Source organism: Lepidothrix coronata, unplaced genomic scaffold (assembly GCF_001604755.1).
Source record: "Lepidothrix coronata isolate B3197 unplaced genomic scaffold, Lepidothrix_coronata-1.0 Scaffold52, whole genome shotgun sequence".
Lineage (NCBI taxonomy): Eukaryota > Metazoa > Chordata > Aves > Passeriformes > Pipridae > Lepidothrix > Lepidothrix coronata.
Window position 1 is genome coordinate 2,971,379 of NW_016690232.1, and position 25,606 is coordinate 2,996,984.

Here is a 25,606-nt window from a genome sequence, read left to right on the forward strand (position 1 = left end):
GCGCCCGTCAATCACAGCCCCTTTCAGCCTGTCACCTCAAAATAAAGGGAGAAAGAGGGGGTGGTGGCTCCGATGGGAAACTGGGGCTGCCTGCACCGCACCCGCTCCACCGGCGTGTTGGGAAGGGATGCACCACCCCAGGGGTGCCTTCGGCCACACCTCGACATTTGTAGGTTTTAGTGATGCTGTGTGGATGGGAGACCCCAAAGGAGAGGACTGAGGTGCTGTCTTGAGGAAGAGGAATGGTGTGGAGAAGAGGGACTGCATCTTGGGGAAGGGGGGATATCCGTAACACCATCAGAAATGTTGCACTTTTGGAAATGCCCAAATATTTTGCTTCAAGGTTTTCTTGAAAGCCACCACCAGCACCTTGCTGTTTCAAACCAGCAGATTGTCATTTCAAAAGGGACCTAAACGTCGGGGGGTAGGGGGGGAAGGCAGATTAATCAATACAGGAACAGGAACATTTTTAAGATCAGACACAAAAGGCTGCGTGTTGTGATAAAAATTGCTCACATCACCATTTTTTCATTCCAACTTGTCCTAAGCTGAGTGGGGTTTTTTTCATTTACAAACATTTGCTGTCATCGCTTCGATGAGGCGTTTACTGAGCTGCCGGCAACAAGCTGGGACTCCACTGAGCATCCCAGTGCTGAGCAGGTCTCCCTGCCTGGTGCCCTGGCCTGTGCCTGCCAACTTCCCACCTGGCTAAACAAACCCACCGCTGCCAGCCAGGCCTGATTTAGCTTTGGAACCCCAGCCTAGGGAGGGAAAAAAACCCTCTACTGAGAACTAAAGCTGGCAGCACCCCAAGGATGGCAGAAGTGAAGGTGCTCCCGTTGCAATTCAGAGGGTAGCAATTTGCCCTTGGTTTAAAGTTGAAGTCCCTGGGCACAGCCTGTCCTCTTTCTCTTCTGCGCAGCCTCCTGTAGGGAAATGTAATCTCAAAGTCCCTTCCACAGATGTAGTGAGGCACAAAGAGAGAGGAGAAGAGATGGCATTTGCTCTGTGGCCTGCTTGCAGCAGGAGGGAGCTGGGCACAGAGCTGAAGATCCCAGAGATGAAGGAAAACCACTGGATCTAGGCTGGTGTGTCTTGCTCGGGCTAAAACGTTAAATTAATTGCTAGATGTGGTGCTGGAAGAAAATTTTCCTTCGACCCCATCTCAGATTGAGCAAGAGTGTTTCAGCTGGGTTATGCATGCAGGGGTTATCCATGCTGGAGTTATCCTGTATGGGGTTGTTACTCAGTGGAAGTATCTACACATGGGGTTATCCATTTGTAGGGTTTTCCATTTGTGGGGTTATCTGTGCAGGGAGTTATCCATGTGTGCTGTTGTTTCCCAGTCCCTGTAGAGTAGCTGGTACTGTCCAGGGCTCGGGAGACCTGGGACAGCAGTGAGGCCCTGTGCTCCCTCTCCATTACTACCCATGGTAAGCTGTGCTTTTTCTGCCTGTGACATTTTAGCACCTAAGGTCTCCATTTATTGTGTGTTTCACCTAAGCTCTCAGTTTATTGTGTGTTTATAAGGAGCTCTTTATGGTTTCCTACTGTGGAAGAGGTTTTATGGGGATTTCTCTGCATCTCACATTGCCCAGGGATGGGGAAGTCCTGCAGTGAAAGATGCCTGGTCTGACTGGCACCCCTCAGAGAGAGCTGTTGGGGACTCAGCAGTTGGGAAATAAATGGCTTTATGCATTTAATATTAGGCAGCCATTTAGCTAAAACTCACACCTTCCTGCTTTGCAACATGCTTTGGACTTGGAAACATCCATCACTGGGCTGGTGCTGCTGTGCCTGACTGGCAAAGGTTTGTGGCTCTCTAATAAGTGCCTTGGAAACAAATTTTGGGCACATTCATTTATGAAGATTAGATAGCAGTAATGTAGTAGCTTATCAATATTTTATTACTGGGAACAGTTAGTAATCCCAACAGGTAGGGCTTAAACATCATTTAAATAAGATGAGAATGTGTTACCGGATGAATACAAATTGCCTCCACTTTGACATAAAAGAGACATAATTAGAGATGAAGTGACTACAGAAATATTAACACAAGCCAGTGTTTCTTGGACCTGGAACAAGAAAAAAAATGACCCTTCGGAAGGGATGCTTTCAAGGGAATATTCATCCTTCTCCTCCCAGGGCAGTCATAAGGATGTTGGAAATACATACATCTAAGAGACAGGCAGTTGTATGTGAACCTTGGAAATTAAAGCTGAATGTAGAAAAATAAAAGCTACTAATGGCAATAGCCAGAATTATAAACTCCCTAACCTCCACCTTTTCTTTGATGATTTCCTCTTTCTGTGGTGACAGTAGTGCTTTATAAAAGCTTTATAATACCCCTTTCCCACTTCTTTGGGCATGCTACAATTTGTTGAGTGTGCCCAGGATTTGGCTGGCACGGGGAGAATGATGTATCCCTGTGCTTGCCAACACTGTTTGGGGGAGACCTGGGAGGGAACAGGCATCGCCCATGTGCTGGCATGAAGTGTCCATGAGAGAACCTGAATGTGGGAAGGAGAAAATGATGATAAAACGGGGTACATTTGCAGGCCCCATTCCTAACCCTTGACACCCAGCCCTCAAAGCTGTTGGGCACTGCTGGTGGGTGTCAGTGTGCCCTGGTGCCTTCAGCATCTCTGGTGTTACGGGTGCCTTCACCTCTGGGACACAAAGACTTGCATGTGCCTTGCTCTGCTTTCATCTCCCTGTTTTGTTCATCACCAAAACTTCTTTAAATGATCCCCATTTTCTGATGGTTTTCCTGCAAGGGTTTTGCTTACATCTGGTCGTCTTCTTGTAGGAATGGGGCTGCTCCAGCACATTTCCTGTGTGCTTTTTGTATCAGCCAAAGAAAGAGAAAGGATTGAAAGCTCACTGGTGGCTGCAGGACTGCCCATCCCCTCCCTAGCCAGCCCCAGCCCCTCCACATCTCCCTCAGGGGTGACACATGGGATGGGGACCATGGAAGTGGGAGCTATCTGGGGCCAGTGGAAGCCTGGATGCAGCACTCCCTGTGTGGGTCCCTGGGGCATCCCCAGGCTGGGACTCGGGCAATGCTCGGAGATAACCTCTGCAGGATGTGTGCTGACTTTTGACTTCTCTTTCTGGGCCAAAGTTGGTCAAGACAGGGGACTAATAATGTCCAGTTCCCACAGATATTTTGAACAAGACTGGGTAAACAGTGTTTTTTTATTTTATGGGGTCCAAGCCAAGAACTCAGGCATCTGGGGGTGGCAAAGAGGTTCTGGTTTGATACCTTCAAACATCTCTATGGGGTAAAAATCTCATTCACTTAAAATATCCAGCCCAGGGTTAATTCCAGGTGCCTCCAGGTCTTCTCTGTCCGACACTGGTGCTGCCACCTCCGGTTTCTTGCCTCAGTTTCCCCAGCTGTAAATTGTTGATCATTCTCAGTAAGGACATTTAAAGCTGAAGAAAGAAAAGCTCTGTTTCAATCTAAAGTGTTACTGCTGTTATTATTATTGGCTTTTAAGTCTAAAGTCAGTGTGTTGAAACCTGGGAACAGTTTAATTAGGGATGCCTCAAACGCTGTCACATCAATGTCAAAGAACAAGCTGAGCTTTTTCTTTTCCTTTTGACACATCAAGTCTTCAGTCTGCCACTGGCCTTAACCCCAAACTTGCTGCCATGGAGATTTTTATGATATATTAGACATTCCTGATGCGTTTGCAAGCAGGAAGGGGGCTGTTCCAGTGACCCAGACCAGAGGGATGGGGTAGTTTGTGGGTGACTGACAGTGCAGATGCTTCCTGTAGGTGCTTGCGGAGAGGCACGAATGAGCTCACTGTCCCCATTGCCACCTCCAGCATCTCCCTAGGTCTAGGCATGAGCTGGAGGCAGGTGGACATGTAGAGCTGGCTTGATAAAACTCATGTGGATGTGTTGTGTTCTGTGTCTTCTTGTGGTGGTAGCTGAGGGAGCTACCTGTTGGGTTTGGCACCTGTTTGGTTTTTATCTTGAGCATCTGGATGTTGGGGTTGTCATCATTTGACTGCGTTCATGGTAAGCATCTAGTAATAGGTCAACCAAAACTGCTGAAGTTGACCCAAAAGCAGCATCTCCCACTGGCACAGGGCAAGTGTGCAGCACTTGCAGCATGTTGCCACGTCACTGAGGGGTGCCAGCACCGTTGTGCCCAGCCCCTCAATGCAATCCAAACACCGAAGGGATGTCACAGCGATCCTATGCCGATGCCCATCTCCCTACCATGGGTGCCCCCTCCCTTGTCCCCAGCATCCCCACGTGCAGCTGGGTGTGACAGTGGGATCTCCTCTTGCTCCCGCAGGCTGTTTGCAGTGAAGTGTGCCGGGTGCCTGGAGGCCATCGCGCCCAGCGAGCTGGTGATGCGTGCCCAGAAGAGCGTCTACCACCTGCGCTGCTTCTGCTGCTGCGTCTGCGAGCGGCGCCTGCAGAAGGGCGACGAGTTTGTGCTGAAGGAGGGGCAGCTCCTCTGTAAGGGCGACTACGAGAAGGAGCGGGAGCTGCTGAGCTTGGTGAGCCCGGCTCTGTCGGATTCTGGTAAGGGGCCGCCCGCGCCCGGCGTCTCCCTGGCTGGTCCCACTCCGAGGCCCCTGCGAGCACGGTGGGGTCTGGAGGTGAGGTTTGGGCTCGCTGCCCTGAACTTCTGCCTTTTTGTCTGAGGGGAAAAGCTCTATAAGCACTGTTGGGTCCTCCAGCCAGAGTCTCTCCCATATCAGTGGCAAGGGCTTGAGCGGGGACCTTGGCAGTGGAGAGGGACTGCATGGATAAAGGATGTTCTGTGGACCATCCCATCTCATTAGGCCCATTTCTGTGAGGGTTTGTGATCCTGGCCTGTGCAGGGCACCAGCATCCCATCCTGAGGGGTGTACAGCCTCCCTGGTTGTGGGAGGGAGAGTCATGCTGGTTGAAATGACATGTCACACCCTTCTCACCTGGGGAAATGGAAGAACTGCCCCAGGTAAAATACGCTCTAACTGAGAGATTTCTTCCTAAAAAAAAATCACAGTTCCAGGCATTCCACTGACTACCTTGGGCTAAACCTCCCCTGTGCCTCACTGCCCTTGCCTGGGACCCTGGAAAGGCCGAGTGAAAGAAGTGAGCTGCTTCTGCTGCACTCGCCCTTTTTAATAACAAGGGGAAACTGAGGCACACAGCTAAAATGTGAGCTGGCAGCAGGGAAACTGCAAATCTTGTGTTCCCAGCAACTTCCCAGGCAGTTGATGGCCAGAACCAGCCTGCTGAGCCAGCATGGTGACACTGTGGGAACACTGCAGAGCCAAGGGGGACTGCAGGAGAGGTGGCACCACAGCTGGAGGTGGGCAGGGGGCTGACATCCTGCTCCAGCCAAGGTGACACAGCCGGCTTAAGTTGCCCAGAGCATCAGATCAACATTAAAATATGTATCCACAGTCAGTGCAAATCAAATCCAAATGTTTCCCAGGAAGACAAATTTAGTAAGAGAGCCCAGCACTGGGGACCAGGGGGGTGGAAATGATCTGCTAGCAGAAATGCTCGTGTTAATGCTGTCCCCACAGAGCACTGCTCCTCGCCAGGGTGGCAAGCCCCATGCCTGGTTCTCTCAGCTCCTCTTAAAAACCCTCACTGGGGAAAAATCTGCTTTGCAGAGGAAAGGATTTACCTTTAAAATGCCATGCTCTGGAAAGGGCTGCCAGCAACTGGCAGGGGGCTGTCTTTTCCCTGCTAAAGCAAACCACTGGAATTTAAAAAGTAGAAATCGAGATTAGGAGTGCTGTGTTAAGGTGTGAAGCATAGAAACGACAGAGCCTGGTGCTCTCTGCCAGGCACTGGAATGCTGTAGCTGGGAGAAGGTGTGTGAAGGGACAGGGATGGTTTTGGTAGATCTGGAGCAAAAATTTCCCAAAGCCCATATTTCTCTTTAATATCGTGCTCCTCTGCAGTGAGAGCCTGGCTGCCTTGCAGCACTGCCTGTGTGGGTTCTGTCCGAGCTCTGCAACCCACTGGCTCAGGAGAAAAAAATCCTCCCCCCAAATAACAATGATGATATTTAAAAAATAGAGTGAGGCCATGGGAGGAGGTGGCTGGGGAAAGCTGGTGAGTGATGATCCGGTGCTGGAGGAGCTGGAGAGGCAGGAGTGCAGGAGGATCCAGCATGCTTATCCCTGGGAAAGTCCTTAACTGATTGAAGAATTATTTTTTTTTCCTCTGGGATGTGCAAACTCTTTCAGTTAAAATAGGAACCAATGAGGAGATGTCATGCACGAGAGTAAGTAAATTGGCCACAATGGTTTGGGTTTGTTCCTAGTGGGGGAAAAGGGCAGTTTGGGAAAGGTTGGGAGCTGTTCCTCCCCAGCGACTCATTGGCCTGTGGTCCAGCCCTGCTGCCAGGGGCTCCGGCCAAACCAAGAGCTTTGACTTAGCAAAATCCTCCAGGGGAAATACTTATTTCAGTAGAAACTCCAGCTGAGGCCTAAGGGATGCAAAGGGCCAGTGTGGGAGTCAAAAGGGCATGGCAACCCCTTGGCTGGTCGGAAACCCAACCCGAAGCCCCTGACATCCCCTGGCAGCCTCTGACTGGGGGGTCTCAGCCCTTCCCATCTCCCTGCAGACCCCATAGCTTAGCCCCCCCACCATCCCTGCCTGCTTTTGGTGGGCACCAGCAGTTTGTCCCACGTGGCTCTGGGGACAGTGGCACAGTGGGGGGCAGCCCAGGTACACATCCCACGTGTATGGTCAGTGTGGTGTGGCTTCTCCCTTTCCTGCTGCATCCTCCCCTGGGGAACCCATTACCATGCCGAGGGATGCAGAGGGGTGTCCCCACTCCGGCCCCAGTCCCAGATGCCCTTCACCAGCAGTGATGTGCTTGTCCAGCCTCTTCCCTGTCCCCCCCCTCGCTGCTTTGAAGCCCCCCACCCTCCCTCCCCGCGGCTGCCGCGCACCAAGGGCCACTTTATGAGAAAGCACAGATAAAAAGCGAGCCATATGTTGTCTGTAATCTCCCAAACCCTCGCTTCAATTACTGCCTCCCCCGAGCCTCCGCCGCCCAGCCTGAGTAAACAAGCCCCTCTGAAAGAGGACCCTGCTTTCCAATTAAAAGCGTCCTAACGTTTCTCCTCTCCCTAAATCCTCCTGAGCGAGGAATGTCCTGGCCCCGGCGGCGGGATGTGGGCTCGGCGGGTCGGACCGAGGGCACGCCGCACAATATCCGTCGCCCCGGCCCCTTCCCAGGTGACGTCAGGGGCAGCCCCAGACACTCATTAATTTCTCCCCCCTCCTCAGTGGGGAAAGGCTTGAAAGGGAGAGTTAATTAAAAGTAATACCCCGCCAAATCCGGCTTCACTTTTCCTTCTTTGCCTTTGACACTTGGAGGGATTTGGGGAGCAGGTGTTGGCGGGGGGAGGGCTCAGAGGGGCTGCTCTGAGCATGTTTTCCCCCTTGGAGTGGGTTTTGAGCATCATGACTTGATAGAGTCCATGAGCCTGTGGCTTTACCATGCTGGGTTCTGCCTCTCCCAGACTGGAGGGGAGTGGGGTGCTCAACTCGTCCTAGGGTGCCAATGGGTTCAGGCACCAGTTGACATTCCTCCTCACATTATGTGTAAAAATCTCTACCTTTCCATCAAAATTAAACCCCTTCAGGTTTCAGGAAGGCAGGCAGCCCAGTGGAGCAGAGATCAGCCACTGCTCAGCCCCATTGGCCATCAGAGACTCCACACCCTGGGCCTCCCCAGTGCTGGAGCTCTCAGACCTGCTGCAGTTCTACGTCCCTGGTGTTGGGACATGCAAGAAAACAGAAGTTTGTCTTTCCTGCTGCTGTGGGCGTGCCATGGGTGTGTCATGAGTGAGCAGGGAGCTTGAGCAGCAGCAAGGCCCTGGTTTGCAGGGGCCAGCACCCAGGTCCCATCTGTCTGGGGACTGCCAGCATGAAGAGCACTCCCTGTCCCATCCCTCCCGGCCCTCGCCATGGGGGAAGTCTCTGTATTGGCTGGTGAGCCCAGGAGAGAACCCACTGGTGTAGAGGGAAGAGAGAACTGGTACCTGAGAGCATCCTTGCTGCTCCACTGGGGTCACTGCAACCCCTCACCCTAGAAATGTTCTCCCATCTTTCCCCATTCCCAACTGGGCTGCCGTTGGATTTACAGTTTTCTGATGTATGATCCGTGATTAGCTCTTTCCATAGCGTTTGACCTGGCCTGTTTTCACCATGAATTACTCTGAGCCAGGCTCACATTCCCAGGTGCATTCCCAGAGCCATGGCAGCCCCGGGATGGACTTGGGCCAAGCAACAGCCTTGCAGCCTGTATCTGTATCAAACCAGCACCTCAGCTCCATTATCGATTCCCAAAAGAACACTGCAGGAACTTTCTGGAAAAGGGTCTAAGTGATTTATAGCTAGTGAGAGGAAAGGACTTGTGCTATCAAACTTGTGTTACAGCCCTCCCACAGCAGCTGAACAAGCGAGGTCATCAGCACAGTGGCAATGCAGTAAACGAGGAGGGCTGGGAAGAGGCAGGGCAGCACTGTCCACTTTCCTGGAGCAGATCTTTCCTGAAGGCTCCTTGGGTCTGAGTGGTGGAGAGCAGCAGGGAGATACCTCAGTGCCTGGGAATGCAGTGGAGCAGCACATCACAGCAAGTACCTGAGGAGTGAAGCCTGAAGGATCTTGGGCTTCTGTCTAGGAGGATTTAAAACTCCACAAAAAGGGGGAAATGTAGGCCAGAAGGTGTCCTTCAGAAGTGTGATTAAAGGTCTGTGCTCTAAATGTAGTTGTCCTTCAGGGTAGAGCAAAGCAGGAGGAGTCTGTGAGGGTATCTTGTCTAACATGTTGCCCCCTCTGAGCATGCCTGCTCGCCCAGCACCCTGACTTTACCCAGCTGGGGCTGCCCAGGCTGTGGGACCTGATGTCTGTCACCAGCTGGGCTGGGGGACAGCCCCAGGGGCACAGTGGTCCTCGATATCTGCTGTCCTCTCACATGGATGTGACCTCTGTTTCTCTGTCCAGATATGTCCCCAGCTGTGGCCTGGCTGGAAATTCCTGAGGAGCAGTCAGGGGTTTGGGTCTGATGGAGGAAAAATCAGCTGTCCCAGGGTTTCACATGGCAGCTGCTCAGACTGTTGGGGAAAAGAAGAACCCACAAGCCCATCTGCTGGCTGAGCAACCACAAACTACAAGTGACAGCAGCTCTCCCCCTCTGAGCTGCCATAGGGCAGCCAGCCCCAAACTTCAGCTTCTTGTACACATCCACAAGAAGATCCCCACCAACACCAGCTTGTTTTAAATCTCCCAGATTATTTTGGACACACTGGAAATGATGTGTCTGGCACATTGTCTGTTAAGGACCTGCTTTTTCCCCCCCCCTTTAGGCAAAAGTGACGATGAGGACAGCATCTGCAAACTGGGCCAAGCCTCGGGGAAGGGCGCTGAGGATGGGAAGGATCACAAACGGCCCAAGCGGCCCCGGACAATCCTGACCACGCAGCAGCGGAGGGCGTTCAAGGCATCCTTTGAGGTCTCCTCCAAGCCCTGCAGGAAGGTATGGGGAGAAGGGCCCGTGCCCAGCTGCCTCCAGCCCTCGTGGATGTCCTTGATGCTGGGCAAGGACTTGTCCTGAGTGCTCTACCACCTCCTAAAGTCCCTCTGAAAAGCTGAGTGGGCTGAGGCACTGCTGTCGTTCTCCTCTCCCAGGTGCGGGAGACGCTGGCAGCAGAGACAGGGCTGAGCGTCCGGGTGGTGCAGGTCTGGTTCCAGAACCAGCGAGCAAAGGTGGGTACAAGGGGTAAGCCCCCAGCAGTGGCTGTTGATGGGGCTCCCTCCCTCCTGGCTTTGCCCGGGGGATGGCTTCATTCCCTTTTTTCCCCCTTCTTCCTGGCCAGATGAAGAAGCTTGCCAGGAGGCAGCAGCAGCAGCAGCAGGATCAGCAAAACACACAGCGCCTGAGCTCAGGTACCCCCCAGGCTCTCCCCACGCTTGGGGTCTCCCTGTTTCCCAGCCATCTCCAGGCTTCCCAGTGTTGTTGGGCCACCCCAAAAGCAGTAGCCTGACTGTGCTGATGACTTGATTTTATCTTCCAGGCCAGACAAACGGTGGTGGCAGCACAGGGCTGGAGGGGATGCTGAACCCTTACACCACTCTGCCCCCGCCCCAGCAGCTGCTGGGCATGGAGCAAAGCGTCTACGGCTCCGACCCTTTCCGGCAAGGGCTCACCCCACCTCAAATGCCTGGAGACCACATGCATCCCTACGGTAGGGCTCAAGGATTTGCCTTTTGCCTTCTCTACCTCAGAGAGATGCTGAGCTGTGATGGGGGCATGCGTGGGGGGATGCAGCAATTTCTGGTGGTCCCCTCACCCCTAAAAATACCTTCTCTACAAAAGCTGGGGGTACCAGGCACTGCCAAGGTGCCGGAGGAGAAAGCAGGCTCTGAAGCCCTTCTGCTCCTTCCCTGCTTCCCAAGGTGCCGAGCCCCTCTTCCACGACTTGGATAGCGATGATACCTCACTGAGCAACCTGGGTGACTGCTTCCTCGCCACGGCGGACGCGGGGCCACTCCAGGCACGAGTGGGAAACCCCATCGACCACCTCTACTCCATGCAGAACTCCTACTTCACTTCCTGAGTGCAGCGTGGTCCCTGGCACGGGGCAGTTGCCGCTGCTGTGCTGCCCCAAAAGGGGCTACAGAGCCCTTGGGGTTGGGAGGGAGGGAGAAGCAACACTGCTGGGATGCTGTCAAATATGTTGTAGCTTGGGATTCCCAAGGAGCGAGTTAAGTTATGGGTTGCATAGTTTCATGTTTCTCTTAGGAGCCTAGGATTAGGGACAGGAGTGGTTTTTGCAGCTGGCTGGTGGATTTTCAAATTTCAAACGGGGAAACAAATTTCTCGTTTCGGCAGGGGGAGGGGGAGTGTCCCACAGGAGCATCCCAGTGCCGTATCCCCTCCATACCACCTTCGGAAAGAGCAAGCTGCTGATCTTCATGGAGAGAGCCTGCAGGATCAGCTGGGCTTTGAAATTTGAAAAGCTGACAGTGCTTTGGGGAAACATGAGGGAAAATGTTGCTGCAGGGTTTTTTTTTTTCCCCTGTGTTTCCTCAACCGGTTTGAGCGCTCGCTGCTTAAACATAGGGACTTTTAAGATAGATGTTCCCATGTGAATATAGAAAGCTAGAAACCCCTAACATCGTCCCTGAGGAAGGGGCTGTGTGTGTGTATGTGTGTGTGTGTGTGTGTGTGGGCACGCCCATGCGTGCGTGCAGAGCCGTGTGGCTGTGAGTGTTGTGCTACGCGGCCACACCTGCCAGATTGTATCAACAAAGTTTATTTCTAAGTCTATCAGAAATTTACTGTACAGCAAAAGTAACTTTATTTTCAGCGTGAACCATATTTAAGGAAAGACTCAATGCACTTAAGTTATAAGAGGAAATAATTTACTTTTTATAAACGTTATGTTTAGGTTGCAAACGCCCAGTGGTAGGGAAGGAACATCGGTTCATTTCAGGAGATAGGTTTGGGTTTCGGGGTTGGTTATTTTTGGTGTTCTCAGGTTGCCCCACTGCTTTTGAGGTGCAGTTGAAACACAAAGCAGAGCTGGCTCCAGAAACCTGCTCTTTCGCCAGCAGATTGATGGGGACAACGTGGTGGCCAGGTCCTGTCTCCACTGCTGGACGTGCCTGGGAGGTCAGTGAGGGGTGGACAACGCTGCTGGAGCTGGTGGACATCACAGCCCATCGGGGCTCAGCCGTGCTTCTCTACATCACCTCCTCCTACCCACAGCGGGGCCCAGCCTGCCTCCACCAGCGACCCCATCCTGTGCTCCCAGATATGGGTGCTAGACCAGTGTGAGCTGCTGTCCTGGCGCTGGAAAACACTGCAGCCCATATCACCACCCCCTGAGCGAAGGAGAAAAGAGAGAGAGCCCTGCCTTTCCCACCCCGTGCTCAGGTTCATCCCTGCTGGAGCTGTGGGAACCTGGGGAAGATTCTCCTTAGGGGTCGAGCCTTCATCTGGCCCTCACCTCATCCCCACTCTCGTTTTCATGTGTTGTGTCCTTTTGTGCTGCTGTTCACAAACGATGTAAGTGACAACCCGTGCAGACATGCAAGTGACTGTGAGGCTCAAAACACTGGCTCATCGCCCCTGTACGATCTGACACTGAATGTAGCGGGGTCTGGAGATGGCTGACCCGGCGGGAGATGCTGACACACTGTCAGAAATCACGTACCAAGTTGAAATTAAAAAGATAAAAAAATCTCTGGTAAAAAAAAAAAAAAAAAAAAAAAAAAAGCCTGGTCTTTTCTTGTGTGCTGTGTCCCCTTCACCTGATGGGGGGAGAATCACTATGAACCCCAGCCCTTCATGGCAGTACCGTGAGCAACTCCATGCTCCATGGTAGGACTGCCTAAAAGGTATGGGTGGGTGTTTCCCAATGCAAGTTGCTCTCATCACAGCTCCCTGACGTGGATAGGTTACATAAATATGTGCTGATGCCACCAAATGGGGATGGGAATTCATAGCTCATTTTCTGAGATGTTCAAAACAAGGTGTTTTCCTTACTGCCCTTCATCAGTCACTGCTTTGCTGCTCTTGTGCTATGTTTTCTAAGTCCAACATGCAGGAAAAAAACATTCTAAACACGGTGTGACTGTATGAAGACATCTTGTGATTTTTATTTTACAAGTTGTAAAATAAAGAGCAGCCTAGGAGCAGCCTGGATTTCCCGGGTTGATTTGGGGTTTTGCTCTATTTCAGGACAGCAGCAGGGAAAAGGGTTGGACTTTTGGTGGACAGGTTGGGGAAATTATGGCTTGAGGCTTCTCTATCACTGGACTTGGTGGTATTAGAGAAATACTTGGCTGGTGCTATTGGAGCAGAGGGGATCTGATGAGGTTCATAGTCACTGGGGACTGGAGGTGGAGATGTGCTTACACACATCAGATGTGTAAGGAAAGGGGCAGATCTGGGAGAGGTGTAGTATAGGGATCCAGCTGTAGGCAATGGCTGGGTAAACACCACCCAGGCCTGCAATATAAAAGTAGATGTTAAAATTGCCTTAAAAATTCTCCTCACTTGAATACTTCTTAAAACATGATGTTTAAATCAGTGTGGTTTTGGGGTTTTTTTTTAAATCTTTTAAAGATAAAAGGTGTGTCTTCCCCACCCACAGCTATCTCCTGTTTGAAAAATGCTTAAGTACGTCAGTCTGGCTTTCCATCAGCCTAACTACCAATTTACACTTACCAAATTGCTTCCCCCAAATTAAAACCCCCACAAAACCCATGTCTTACAGACTGTTTGCCTGCTTTTAAAATCTCGTGAAAATGTAATGACACACTGTAATAGCAGTTTCTCAAGTAAATGTGTGTGTATATGTATAAAATTATTATATATAGTATATAATTCTGGGAAAGGATCGGTATTGTGGATGAGGGCAGATCTTTGACTAGTAAAAGCAGCAGAACTCATGTTTTTAAACCTGTTCGCTTTTTGGAAGTTGGCTTGTGTGCTTGACACAGCCCAAACATGAGCCCAGTTTACAATTGTGCCATGCAGTAGCAGATGTGGGTCCTCCTGTCATCTGGATTTCATATTCTCTTGTGCCTTATTTCACGGTGTGGATGGATCCTGCCAAAGCAAACCTGGCTGGGCCTTATCTTCCGCAGGTGGTGGAGTCACTGCATGGCAGATGACTTTTGTTAGGCTGGGTGGGTTGTCAGGTGTCCCTTGGTTTGCCCCCCTGGGCTGTCCTTTCATGGTGCTGCTTTGCCATACTGTGCTCCATGTCTGAGCCCACTCTCAGCCCAAGGAGTGACTCCCTAGGACAAATGATACCTTCTTGTCAAAGCCAGGAAGAAAAGAACAAGGTCTGACATGAAAACAGGTTCTACCTTGCTCTCCAAGGCAAGGGCAATGCCAGGAACGGGTTGGGAGCTGACCTTTGTGTCTCTGGTGACTCAAAACAAAGCTCCTTCTGTTCAGGCATTGCTCGGTGGCCAAGGAAAGATCAAGTCAGAGATTAGTTGTCAGTTGAGGACACTGATTAGATGATACTGATAGGCAGCCAGCTCTGAGTGATATTATGTTAATTAACTTGCTCTTTGTGAATGGTCTGTACAGGAGCTTGTGGCAGATGCAGTCTGGAGTGAAAATCAAAATGGTGCTGGGCAACGCTGGCTGGGTTTGCATCTGGGTATTTGAATCTTAATGGTATTTTCAGGTATTTGTTGGAGACTTGTAGTGCACAGACATAGGAGCCAGAGCAAGTGACCTTCCTAGAAGGATGTGACCTTGCTGTCTAAGAAAACCACCTCCAGATGAAGGTTTGGATCCTTGCCTTGCTCCGAATGGCCTGGCTCAGCATGTAGCTGAAATCAGTGGAGCTGTGCTGGCTCCTGCCAGCTGCAGTGTGGGCATGAGGAATCGCCAAACCTAGCAAAGGTCCTGGGGCAGTGAGGAGACCCGTGTGTGACCTCCAGGTCATGGCCATCTCCCCAGTCTCTGCTGCATGGGGTGTTTGGGGGCTGCTTTCTGGTGGAATGTGGGCTGGCCCTCCTATGTGAGGAGAACCTGCAGGAGAGTTTCTCGTGTGCCCACATCAGTGGGTCATCTTTCTGCACATAGAAAGTGGAGAGGGCATCCCAAGGAAGCCACAGGCAGGCTCTTTCCTTGGAACTGGACACAGGAGGTGACAAATCCTGGGTAGGTTTTTTTGGTGGGAAAATGCCAAAGCTTTTGTTTCTCCTATCACTTTTCCAGAGTGAAATAATTTGCTGGATGTTTGATACCTACACTGATGCTTTTCTGGGCACTAAAAATCACCCATCATTAGAAAACCCTTGTCTTGTGACACATAAAAGAGCTCAAACCACTGAGGGTGAGTGTCTTGGCTTTATGGTAGGTCTGTGAGCAAGATCCCAGGTCACACCAGCTGTCCAAATCTGTGACTTGAGTTTGCTAAGTCTTTTCTTCCACTGCTGGTCATCTGTGTGGAAAGTTCATTTAAAAAACAAAACAAAACAAACAAAAAAACCCCAAAACAACCCAAAACCTCTTTATAAAGTGGTGAAGACCTGCATTGGAAAGGCAAGAAAAGGGTTAGAAGCTCTTCAGGTGTAAAAAGGTGCGTAATAGCCTCCTATCTTGTTGGAGATCAGACCGAATTCTTGTCTCCATTCCTTGAAGTAGCAACGTGTTGGTCATGAAAAGGTTATCTTGTCAGCTGTAGACCTCCTAGACACTGATGTGGAGGCTGACATGTGCTTGCCTGATTGACGTGCATAAGTTCACAGGCTGAGGACGAGCGTATCCAACTGCAAACCATGTCAAAACACTCCAAGTGATCAAATACCGACAGCACTTTCAGTGAAGAACAGCAGATTCCCACCGCCTCGGGCCCTCTGAGCTGCTGCTTCAGAGGGGAGATCAGATTTCTCCTGTGATGACCCCAAGAACAGGGGGCTCATTCAGAGGGATGCTTGGTGGGTTGAATCACGGTCTTGGGGCAGAGTAAATCCCATGGCAGGAGGCAGGCCAGCGCTGTGGCACAGAGACAGGGAGCTGGTAGTGAACGCCAGCAGGCACTGCCCAAGGGTACTATCAGTTTGATGGCTTCAAGTGGGGTGAAGAGCTGATGACCTGCTCCTGACCAATCTTATTTAGGACTCAGAGAACCCAGGCAGGATTAGTGCTCTGGAGAGCTGAGCTTTGGCATCTCAGGTCCGTGCTCTCAAACTGGCTGGCCCCCAGCAGCTCTGGCTCTCCTCTCTGTTTCTTGCGGTACAGATGCAATAATATCTGCTTTGGAGAGGAGGGGCTGTGGAGGGAGGTATCCATGAAGCCTTAGGCTTTTCTACCCATTCCCAAGAGCATCTGCGAGGAAACAAGTCTGTGCTCAACACAGAATCAAAATAATATGCAAGCACAGAGAGCCCTGAGGCTGTGCATGAGAGAGCGAGGAGGAGATGGGAAACAGTGAGCAACCACCCATTTGCTCAACGAGGCAGGGGCTGTGTGGAAAATACAGCATGAGATCATGGAACTAGAGATGCAGCGTAACACCTGTGCCTTGGGTGGCTGGTTATGTTGTCCTGACAACCTCACACTGGTGTCCCAGGGTTGGAGGGTTTGGCTCTGCAGCTGAGTGTGTGTAGGTATTTGAGAAGTAACTAGAGAGCCTCTGAGGAGTTTGGGAAGAGGAGACTGGTGAAACTCTTCCAAAAGGATTAGCTGGAACTTGCCAGAAGCTATAACTGACTGTTGGCTGCTCTGTCTCCTCCTGGAGTAGGCGGAGGGGTGAGGAAGGAGTGGTGACATCCCAGCAGAAGACCTGGGGGCCAGGGCACATGAAGCCTCATCCCATGAGGCAAGGACTGCTTTTTCAGGGAGCTCTTCAGCAAAGGCTGGGGTGTCAGAGCTGGAGACATGATGGGAAGCTGAGGGAAGACACAGTGGTTACAGGACAGTAGCAAATGTGGTAGAGCAGCTTATCTTAAAAAGGGTAATTTAGCTGGGACCAGGGTGGTTGGGGAAGATGAGGCAGCCACTTCCTGGTAGAACAAACGGAGCAACCCCACTGTGGGTGACTAGGAGGCCTGAACACAGGCACTGTGAACCATCTGAAAGCCTGTTTTGATCCTCAAATTTAAGCTATGAGAAATGGGGCCAATTATCAGCACCGGCTGGCCGATCATGGCCAGGCATCTGCAAATGGTGGCAGGGAAGGGGAACAGAATGGCTGGTGTTTGTCCAGTGGCTTTCCCATGTCAGGATGGGTTACCTGGGAGTGTGAGATGGGGAAGGGACACTGAATCCGGAGAAAAATACCAGTGAGTCTTTGGCAAGGAGTTAGACCCATAAAGAAGCCCAAAGACAGGTGCCATCCTCAAAGGCTTTGCAATGAGTGGGGCAGCAGTGGTGGGACCTGTGCCATGCCCCAGAAATGGTTGTACAAACTGAGCTGCTCTGCCTCTTTCCCGGGCTTTACAGTTCCCATAAATTAGAGGCTAATCACCTCCTTCAGAAAGCTCTTAAGTGCAAGCAAGCTTATTCAAGATGATGAAATTGCCTCCTAATTGATTATTCCTGCAGTCTAACAGCTGTTTCCCTGACTAGTTTACTTTTTCCTTTCCTCGAAATAAAAATCAGCTGTTGATATGACCAGCTCACCTCCAGCCAGGAGCTCGTGAGGAGCTAACAAATGTTTGCAGCAGTGCTGGCTTTCGTGAAGGGATTGACAGAAGCTCCTGGTGGAGGGTGTGTTAGCCAGGGCTGGAGCTTCCCCGTGAAATATGAATAAGCAGAGGAGATGCTGCGTTTTCAGTCCTCCCCGGGATGGCCTCAAAGCTGTGGTGTGCTGGGGGAGGAGGAAGAGTCTTGTTTCATCCCACAGCCCTGGGCCACCCGAGCTTAGGTGCTGCCTGACCGCGTGCACCCGGCCAGCCCCTCCTGATAGCATCGTGGGAGTACAGTAGGAGCTTTGTGGCTGGGGGGGATCTGGTTACTTGGGAGCAACTCTGCTCCTGGGGAAGACGATGACAACGTGCTGAGGGGAAGCTGGGCTTGGAAAAAAAAAATGACAATGCCAGTTTGTGAAATCCTCCAGGATTGTTTCAAGGTGCTTCCTAAGGAAGAAGTCAGTGAGCGTGCGAGGGCTTTTCAGTGGATTACCTGGTCTGCATCTACCTGCTCCTGCTGGCATCTGTAATGCTGTGTTGAGTTTGTGCTTTACCACAGGTGTGGTCCCCAGGACATGTACTCCCTTTTTAGCTGCTCTTATGGGTCCCACTCTGCATTCCCAGCAGGACTGGTGGTGGCTCTTCTTTTCCTTGGCAAATGTTTTTCCCTTGCTTTTCTGCTCAGACAAGACTTATGCAATTGCCTGGCCTGTCACCTCCTTGCCAAAATAATTTTTGGGGAATGTTACCTTAATTTCAGCCAATTTTGATGGGTCTTAAAAAGTAGGTTTATGTGGATCTTGCATAAAGAAATGCTGAAGAGATTTATAAATCTGTCCTCTTGTTCTCTCCCCCTCCGTGGGGAGACTTCGGTGGGAGCACATCCCTTGCTGAACTTCAGGAATTCCATTGGTGAGCCCTGTTATCGTGTCACACCTGCAGCTGAGGTGTGAGGAGGGGTTATGGCTGCCCACCAAAGGGATGCACAAAGCCATGGGAGGCCAGACTTCCCAGTGGTTGGGCTGCTACTGAGTCCTTCTGGTTTCTCTGCCTGAGGAACCCCATGAGTTTTGCTCAGCTGACCTGAGACCCATGATTATATGTGGTGTGCTGGAGTGTGGAGGAGATGTGTTGCTGCTACTGGCTCATTCTTCTCTATTGGCTCTGAACATGCTGTTATTTATTGGATTTATTGGTGTCTGATCCAGGTGTCTAGTGTCTTGGCAGGGTGATAAAATCCTTTACTCTTTTTTCTAGCTAAAGGTCTGGCTCTCCACCCCTCTTTCAGCAGCAAGTTCTAGTGAACATGAGGCTGAAAAAACCTCTGGAGGCTCTCACTGGGAGTTTAAGAGTGTGTAAGGCTCTTCCTTTGTGCAAGTCTTGAGTCACCCTAATGATAACAGTTCCTGGTGGGGCACGGGATGCTTCAGTGAGGGAGCAGGTCTTTTAGCTAACAGGCAAAAATCTTAGGAGGTCCATGGGAAATAGAGTAGTGAAGTACAGAGATGGTGATGAAACTTTGCCATCTGCTCCAGAGCAAACCTACTGTGGGGAATATTCAGAGCGGTGCCAACACACACAAACTTGCTCCGGCAATGTGTTTGCAGTCCCGCTGGTGCGGGAACCCACTGGAGGTGGCATCTCAGCTGCTGGTCCCTAATAAAATCTACAATGCACCTGGAAGCCTCACCTTCATGTTGGAGAGCAATGGGAAGTGATCTTCGGTTCCAGGCAGGTTGCAATTCTGTTATTCTGAGCTGTGCTTTTGGTGTGGTGCATACTGGCTGGTAGCTGGTGTGCCACTCGTGCAGCGGGCTGGCTGTCCTAGGAGAGGCCCTCCGAGCTGCTTTTTCCAGGAGGGTGCAGCTGGTTGTCCTGTCTGTTAATATGCATGGATTGGAGGACATAAAACACTGCTCTCAACTCACCACCTGTATGACTCAGCCCAGACTGAGGGCTCTGTCATAACCAGCCGATGAAACCATCCCCGAAACCGCAGCGATGCGCTGGCTCGGGCAAACTTCCCTCGTGGGGCGAGCGGATCCAGTTTCAGCTCTAATGGGTTTCCCAGGATTTGCAGATGTGAATTATTTGCATTCTTGACTCGAAGGTGAGTGCAGGTGCATCAGATGGTCGCAGTGAGCACCCCTCCAGAGTGCTGTCCCCCGCCTCCCAAGCGCACAGAGCCGCTATTGTGCACCGCTGCTTGTGCGCCAGCTGCCCGTGGGACAGCCCGTCAGGTGCTCAGCGTGTCGCTCAGTGCTCTGTGGGTGCTTTCTAAAGGTGTCTCTCCTTTTTTCCTCGAGAGAAGCCATTTAGGGAGTCAGACCCTGAGCTGGCCCTCCGGCTTTTGGTCAGAGGTCCACAGAAAACAGCCTTTGCTTTAAATCACCCTCCTTGCGTTTGCTCTGCTTAAACTCCCAGACTACTTAACACGCTTCAGCTTCTTATAAAGTTTCTGTCAAGACGGATTAGCAGCAGGCTGAAAGATTGCTATTACAGCCCCAGTGAACTTTTAATACCTGCCAGTAAGTTCTGTGAGTCCCTTAAATCCTCCTGTGGATGCTCGGGTTGGGGAGCAAAGGCTGCTGCTTACACTGCTGGTATTCAGGGTACCTCTGACCCTCTCCCAGCTGTCAGCATTAAGGAGTGACCTCTAGGGATTTCTGACATTACGTTCCACAAGGCCTCAAAACAGCTTCTTCATTGCAAACTGCATCCCCTCTCTTCATGGGATGCTCAGAGGGGGCCGGAGGTCCCCCAGCAGGCTCCGGGCAGAGGAGGGGCAGCAGCACATCTCAGGTCCTGCCTGTCCAGGGGAGGGTGTTGGGGTGTGAGCAGAAGTTAGGGTGATTTGGGGGGACCCTCAAGGGCTGCAGTCTGGTGGCTGAGGATCAGAGCATCGCTGAGACAAGCTGCTAGCTGCCCTTCAGTCAGGCTTGGCTTTATCTAGAGAAGTCATGGCCTGTGTCCCAGGCACCCTAGTACAGGTCAGCAGACTGATGGACCTGGAGTCAGTGTGATTTTTCTTCCTTCTGCTGAATTTTTAATCTTTTTATTTGAATTTTGATGCACCTTTTCCTACTACTGTCACCAAAACTGAAACAACCTTAGAGTAGAGGTGAGCCAAGGAACAGCTGCCAGATGTCCATGTGGTGAAGTGGCTGCCACGTGAAGGGGTGGTGCGTGGCAGTGGGTGGTGGTGCAACTTAAATAACTTCTGTCCAGGATCTTTGGGCCTCTGCCGGGTACCAGCACACCCCCCACTCCTTTCCTACCACGGCATTTTTTCCCCACCTTCTAAATCCCCGGCTTCTGGAAGCAAGGGCTGTGCAGGAAGATATTGTCTATACTGGATAGCTTCCAGTTGTGGAAAAAAGCTTGAAACTGCCTTTGCCAAACTCCCTAAACTCAAAACCCATAAGTCCCCTAGTACTTATTTTGGGTCTTGCTGACTGTATCTGAATGTGTTCTGCTCTTTAGGTTTCACTTACTGGGATACACATTCTCCCAGTAGGCAATTTGCATCCAGAGTCTTATTAGCCCTTTGAAATGCCATCTTTCTCTTGTGCTGTGTTGGACAAGTTTGTGTAGCTTGGCAGAGATACAGTTGTTCAACAAGAGGCTGCAGCTGAGCAAGATGTCTTGTCTTGGCATGGCCAACACATCATGGCTGGTATTCCGGCTGGTATTTTGGCCTCCTGCCTGCAGGACGTGCCTCAAGGCACCCAGCAAGTGCTGTGGAGGTGGATGCTGTGTGTCCTGATGCCATGGGTGTGCTGAGGTGGTGTTTGATATGGCTCAAGGAGGGGATTGCTAGAAACTCTGTACAAAACTGGACCTCTGACTGGGGCATGTGTGGCCGGCAGGAGCCAGGACACAGAGGTCCCTGTACCAAATTATGGGGGATGCAGATATAAGGGGGAGCCTCTTGTCAATTGAGGAAGATTTGGGGTACCTTGGAGACAGGATAAGCCCAGATTTGCTTATCCTGGAGGATAAGCATCCTGAAGGATAGTGAGAGGCCTTGGTTTCCTGGTGACTGTCCCAGCCCTGCCCGGCTTGAACTGGGTTAACTTGGGCAGCTGCTCTTTAAGTATCTTTGATTTTTTTATTTTTTTTTTTAAATTGTACAGCAAAATGCTTTTTTGGAAAGCTGGGCTATTATCCCTCCAATAGCAAAATCCAACCCAGAAGAGAGAAAGGGAGGGAGTGAGCGTGAGAAGGGGGCCTTTGAAGTGAGCTGCCCAAATGAAACGTGTGACATCAGAGAGATGGCAGATAGCTGGCAGAACAAGGCTGCCTTTGAGCCCGCCTTGGGCCCGGCCAGCACGCACTTTACACCCCACCTCCCGAAGTCAGAGATGAAAGATGCCCCAGGCAGCCTGCCTGACCCCATTGCCTCTGCTATCTCCACTTGATTGCACAGTGTTTTGCTCCAAACAATTCTTCACTGTCTGGGCCGCACAGGTGAATCTCCCGGCTTGGCTCGCGAGCGGGGATGCCGCGCATAGCAGGGCTGCTTTGTGCGGTCGCTCACCTGCTCGTGGGGTGGTTTTCTTAGGGCAGGCATTGTTCCATGGGAGGGCATGGTGGGGGGGTAGAGAGGAGAAGATGGGGCAGCCCTGGGCAGCCTGGGGACAGAGAAAGGTCTGGGGGGAATACAAAGTCAGAGAGTATCCTCGGCCAGAGGATTGGTGAGCCCAGAGTTGGATGGTCCAAGGAAGGGTCCAGGTTGGATGTGAAAATAATCTCCTTCTTCTTTTGTTACTGGGTTCAACCTGCTTGTGGGTCTAAAGCATTCTGGTTTCCCCTGGCATAAGCCATGAAACCAGTCTTCATAGGCTGCTTTAACACTCTCCTACTGAACATCACGGGACTGTGGACAACTCTGCATTGAGAAAAATCAGGCCAGGTCCCAGACTGGAGTCCCCAAACCATAAGCCAGGACACAACTAGTGTTGCCATAAGTGGGGCTAGAATAGACTCCTGGCTGGTTCATTTCTGAGCACCTTGCAGCAGTGCAAAGGCCCAGTGGGACCTGTCTCCCATGCATCCACCAACTGCTTGTTCATGACTGCTCTCATGGGACCTGTGGCCTTCCAGTTGAGCTGGGATGGGAAGGATAGGTAGACATCCTGCTAGAGAGAGTTGTAAGAGCCATTGCAGCAGGAATAAATCAAGAACTGGCCAACATCAGTTCTTGGTTAGCAAAGTTGGAAAAGGATTGGGTGTTATAGCCAGTCTTTAGAAGATCACCTGCCAATGGAACTCAACCTCTACTTGTGCTCTGTAGATGGAGAGGCTCAGGGAAGCTTTGACTGTCCAAGTAGTACTACAGATGTGTCTACACAACCTTCTCAGAGAGTCCTTCCTCAGCAAATGCAGTCAGAGGCAATTCCTAGATTCATGATTGGGGCAGATGTCAAAACTCTGAAGGGCATTTGAGCAGGTGAGCCTCCATACAGAGATCTGAGCACCCTTTTGACCTTTACTGAAAAGATCAGAGCCAAGTTTTCCCTTGCATTCAGTGACTTGTAAAGACTGAATGCCCTAAAATCAATGTTACTAGTGGGAACATGGAAATTAATTGTGTCAATCTATCACTCATCTTGCCCTATTACATCCAGTGATTAGAACTTGGCCTCAAATACATGAACAAAGTGTCTTCTGTGACAGGTAACTGCTGCATGGGAGATGGCAGCACATGACTTGGAGTGGTCAAAGGCAGAGAGCAAAAGAAGAGCTTGGGTCCAGCACTGTTTGTGTTGGATTTGGGTTTTTTAGTGCAATGCAATGCTTTCCTTGCTTGGGCCTAGTCCGGTCAGTGTGACCTCTTGGGAACAAGAGATCAAGTACAAGAAGATAAAGTTTGCAGAAATCTGAGTTGCAAAAGAAGCAAAGTCTTCAGGACACATCCCTTACTGTGTCTGCTGAAGGACAATGAGTAACTTGCAGAAATTTGCTTAGTAAGGACTGGTGAAATGGTAAAGTTAGGAAAAAAGTGAAATAGCAGGAGACTAGCAGTAGGGGGAAATACATGGAGAAGGTGAGCATTCTGTTCTGAACTGTCTAGGAGCAGTGTTAAGGAATGACACACCAAGTTGATTGATCATCTGCAAGTAGACCCTGGGGCCAAGTGAGAGACTTGCAGGACTGCCTATAGGTATTATGCAATGACCTCCTAAAAAACTGTTTAGGGCCAGGCTGTTTGAAGGTGTGAATGACACCAGTGCTGTGGGCATTTCTGCATCTCCAGCCATCACATCACTGTCCAAATCTGGCCTCGGGGATCAAATGGTGTTGATGGTGACCCCTCCACCTCATCTCCATCCACAGGCAGGTTAAAGGCTGGGTGAGGTGGTCAGGTTGAAGTCGTGGCTGTGAAACACAGCTGATGGCTGCAGGGCGGATGAGCTGACTTCAGGAGAGCCTAGCTAGATAGCAATAAGTAGGTATGGCAGCACAGTTTGTTTGGGCTGAAAAATAAAATAAAGCTGAATTTGGAGTGGAGGAGAACCAGCTATTCAAGGCAGAAGCAGACCTGTGGGATCTGTGTTGGTCAGGCTAAACAGGCTGATCACCAGTTTGAAAACCTCATGAAAACACCCGGATGGGAGTGTCTGTGTGAGTCCCTGGACTGTGACCAGGTCCATGACCGTGGGTGACACGGTCATGCTGCACCTCAGGTTTACACCCAACACTTTTCCAAGGACTTCTTGTCAAATCAACCAGGACAAGATCCCAAGGTGCATAAATCACGTAGGCTCTGAGAGTGCTGGACACTCGTAGAGCTTTGTAGCTCTGTATCTGAATTTCTGTTCTCTGCAAAACTGGGAGAACAGTGTTTTCCTCTGGTTCCTCCTCCTTTGGGGTACAGTTGTCCATCAGAGGGCAGAAACATTGCCCCCTGCCACTGAGCCTTTTGAAGGCTGCAGGGCTAATAACAAACATCTCTGTGCTTTTCTGTTGCACCAGCATCTGTGTTCACCAAGAGGTTCTCCAGGGACTGTGCCCAGGCACAGAGCTCAGCACATCTGTGTCCCAGCTGGTGGGAAGAGGACAGAGGGCCTAGATCAGGAGCTCTTTCCATGTCAAAAAGGAGTTAATTTGCATGTTGAAATTTGGAATGGGACCTCAGTGGGGAAGAAAGGGAGAAACGACAGCTAAAGCAGGCACTGGGGGCCTCCTACCCCATGTCCTGATGCAAGGCAGGGTGGGCTCTGTGCTTGCCGAGCCTGCACTGAGCACCCTCCAGCAGCCAAGGCAACGATACCCTCCTAGAGCTGCCATTTGGGAGCTTCCCCAAGCCTTTTTCTGTGCTCTCTTCTTCTTTGTAGCAAGAAAAAGGAGGCAAGGAACAAAAACAAGGAGAGAGAATCTGATACCTGTGAAGGAGGATGAAATGCAGAGCTGGGGGGTCCTGCACTGTGCTCATCCTCTGAGTTGGGGGTGTTCCAGGAAGATATTTCTGCCTCTTTGTAAGAACCCAGCTCTGGGGTTGACGACGGGTTTGGTGCACTGGTGAAGAACCTAGTGCTGTGCCATTCCATGGCCCTGGGCTTTTCCAGCCTCCCTGTGCCACAAGGACAGGACACCAGCTCTCCCTCCCCGTGGGACCTCCACCTCAGAGGTGGCTGCAGCTTCCCAGCACCCGCATGTCCCCTTCCTCCCTCTCCTTCATTAAGGCACTGATCTCTTCCCAATAACAAGGGGGCTTCTGTTCGACAAAACCTGCCAATTAGTCATTCTGGCTGGGTATAAACGTGGCACTTGAACAGCTGAGGGGACGGCGGGCAGTCCTGCCCCTTCTCGCGGCGTTGCCAAGCTTGCCATTAACACAATGTGACAACTAATCTCTCTATAGCATCTGACTGAGCAATTTTAATTAATAGCTCTGTACGCTTGCACACACACCCCTACCCCCTCTGCCTCGCACAGGTACCGCATGCCTTTAAAGCTGCTTCCCTCACATCGCAGCCGGCGTGGACAAAAGGAGGAAAAAAGCCTGGTTCTGCCCCAATTAGTGCAGAAATGCTGCTCGTTTGGGGCTCTGACCCTTGGGCTGAATCAGGACTTGCTGTCCCCCATTCCCTGTCCCCTCTGTGGGGTTGAGGACCTCAATAAATGTGGTGGCTACGGGGCAGAGGTGTTTTCTCAGCTCTGCAGGTACTTGAGGCATCCCTGTGGTGGCCTGTGGGAGGTGAGGGGCCAGCAGGGCTGAGCCAACTTCTTGGCCTGGATGTGGAGGAATTGGAGGGCACTGAGGGGGCATTTGTGCTGCTCCTCCTAAAAAGGCTCTGCAGCTTTGTCCAAGTGCATGATATCATAAAAAAAAAAAAAATTAAAATCCCATTTCCATGGCCAGGTCCTCCCCTAACTTGAACAGGCACAGTTTGGCAGATGACTTCTGTTAGGGCTGCTGTGGTTTTGGTGCAGAGGTGTCCTAGTT

At 51.1% G+C, this 25,606-nt stretch overlaps 1 protein-coding gene across 1 annotated transcript in view; it reads left to right on the top strand.

Moving 5' to 3' along the window:
• Positions 1 to 10,636, top strand: part of LMX1A (LIM homeobox transcription factor 1 alpha) — a 42,412-nt gene extending 31,776 nt beyond the window's left edge. The window contains exons 3-8 of the mRNA XM_017815759.1: positions 4,316 to 4,548; positions 9,354 to 9,523; positions 9,676 to 9,753; positions 9,864 to 9,933; positions 10,062 to 10,232; positions 10,444 to 10,636. Coding sequence (XP_017671248.1) covers positions 4,316 to 4,548; positions 9,354 to 9,523; positions 9,676 to 9,753; positions 9,864 to 9,933; positions 10,062 to 10,232; positions 10,444 to 10,604 — 883 coding nt within the window. The 3' untranslated portion in view covers positions 10,605 to 10,636. The remainder of the gene's footprint in view (positions 1 to 4,315; positions 4,549 to 9,353; positions 9,524 to 9,675; positions 9,754 to 9,863; positions 9,934 to 10,061; positions 10,233 to 10,443) is intronic.
• The last annotated feature ends 14,970 nt before the right edge of the window (positions 10,637 to 25,606 follow it).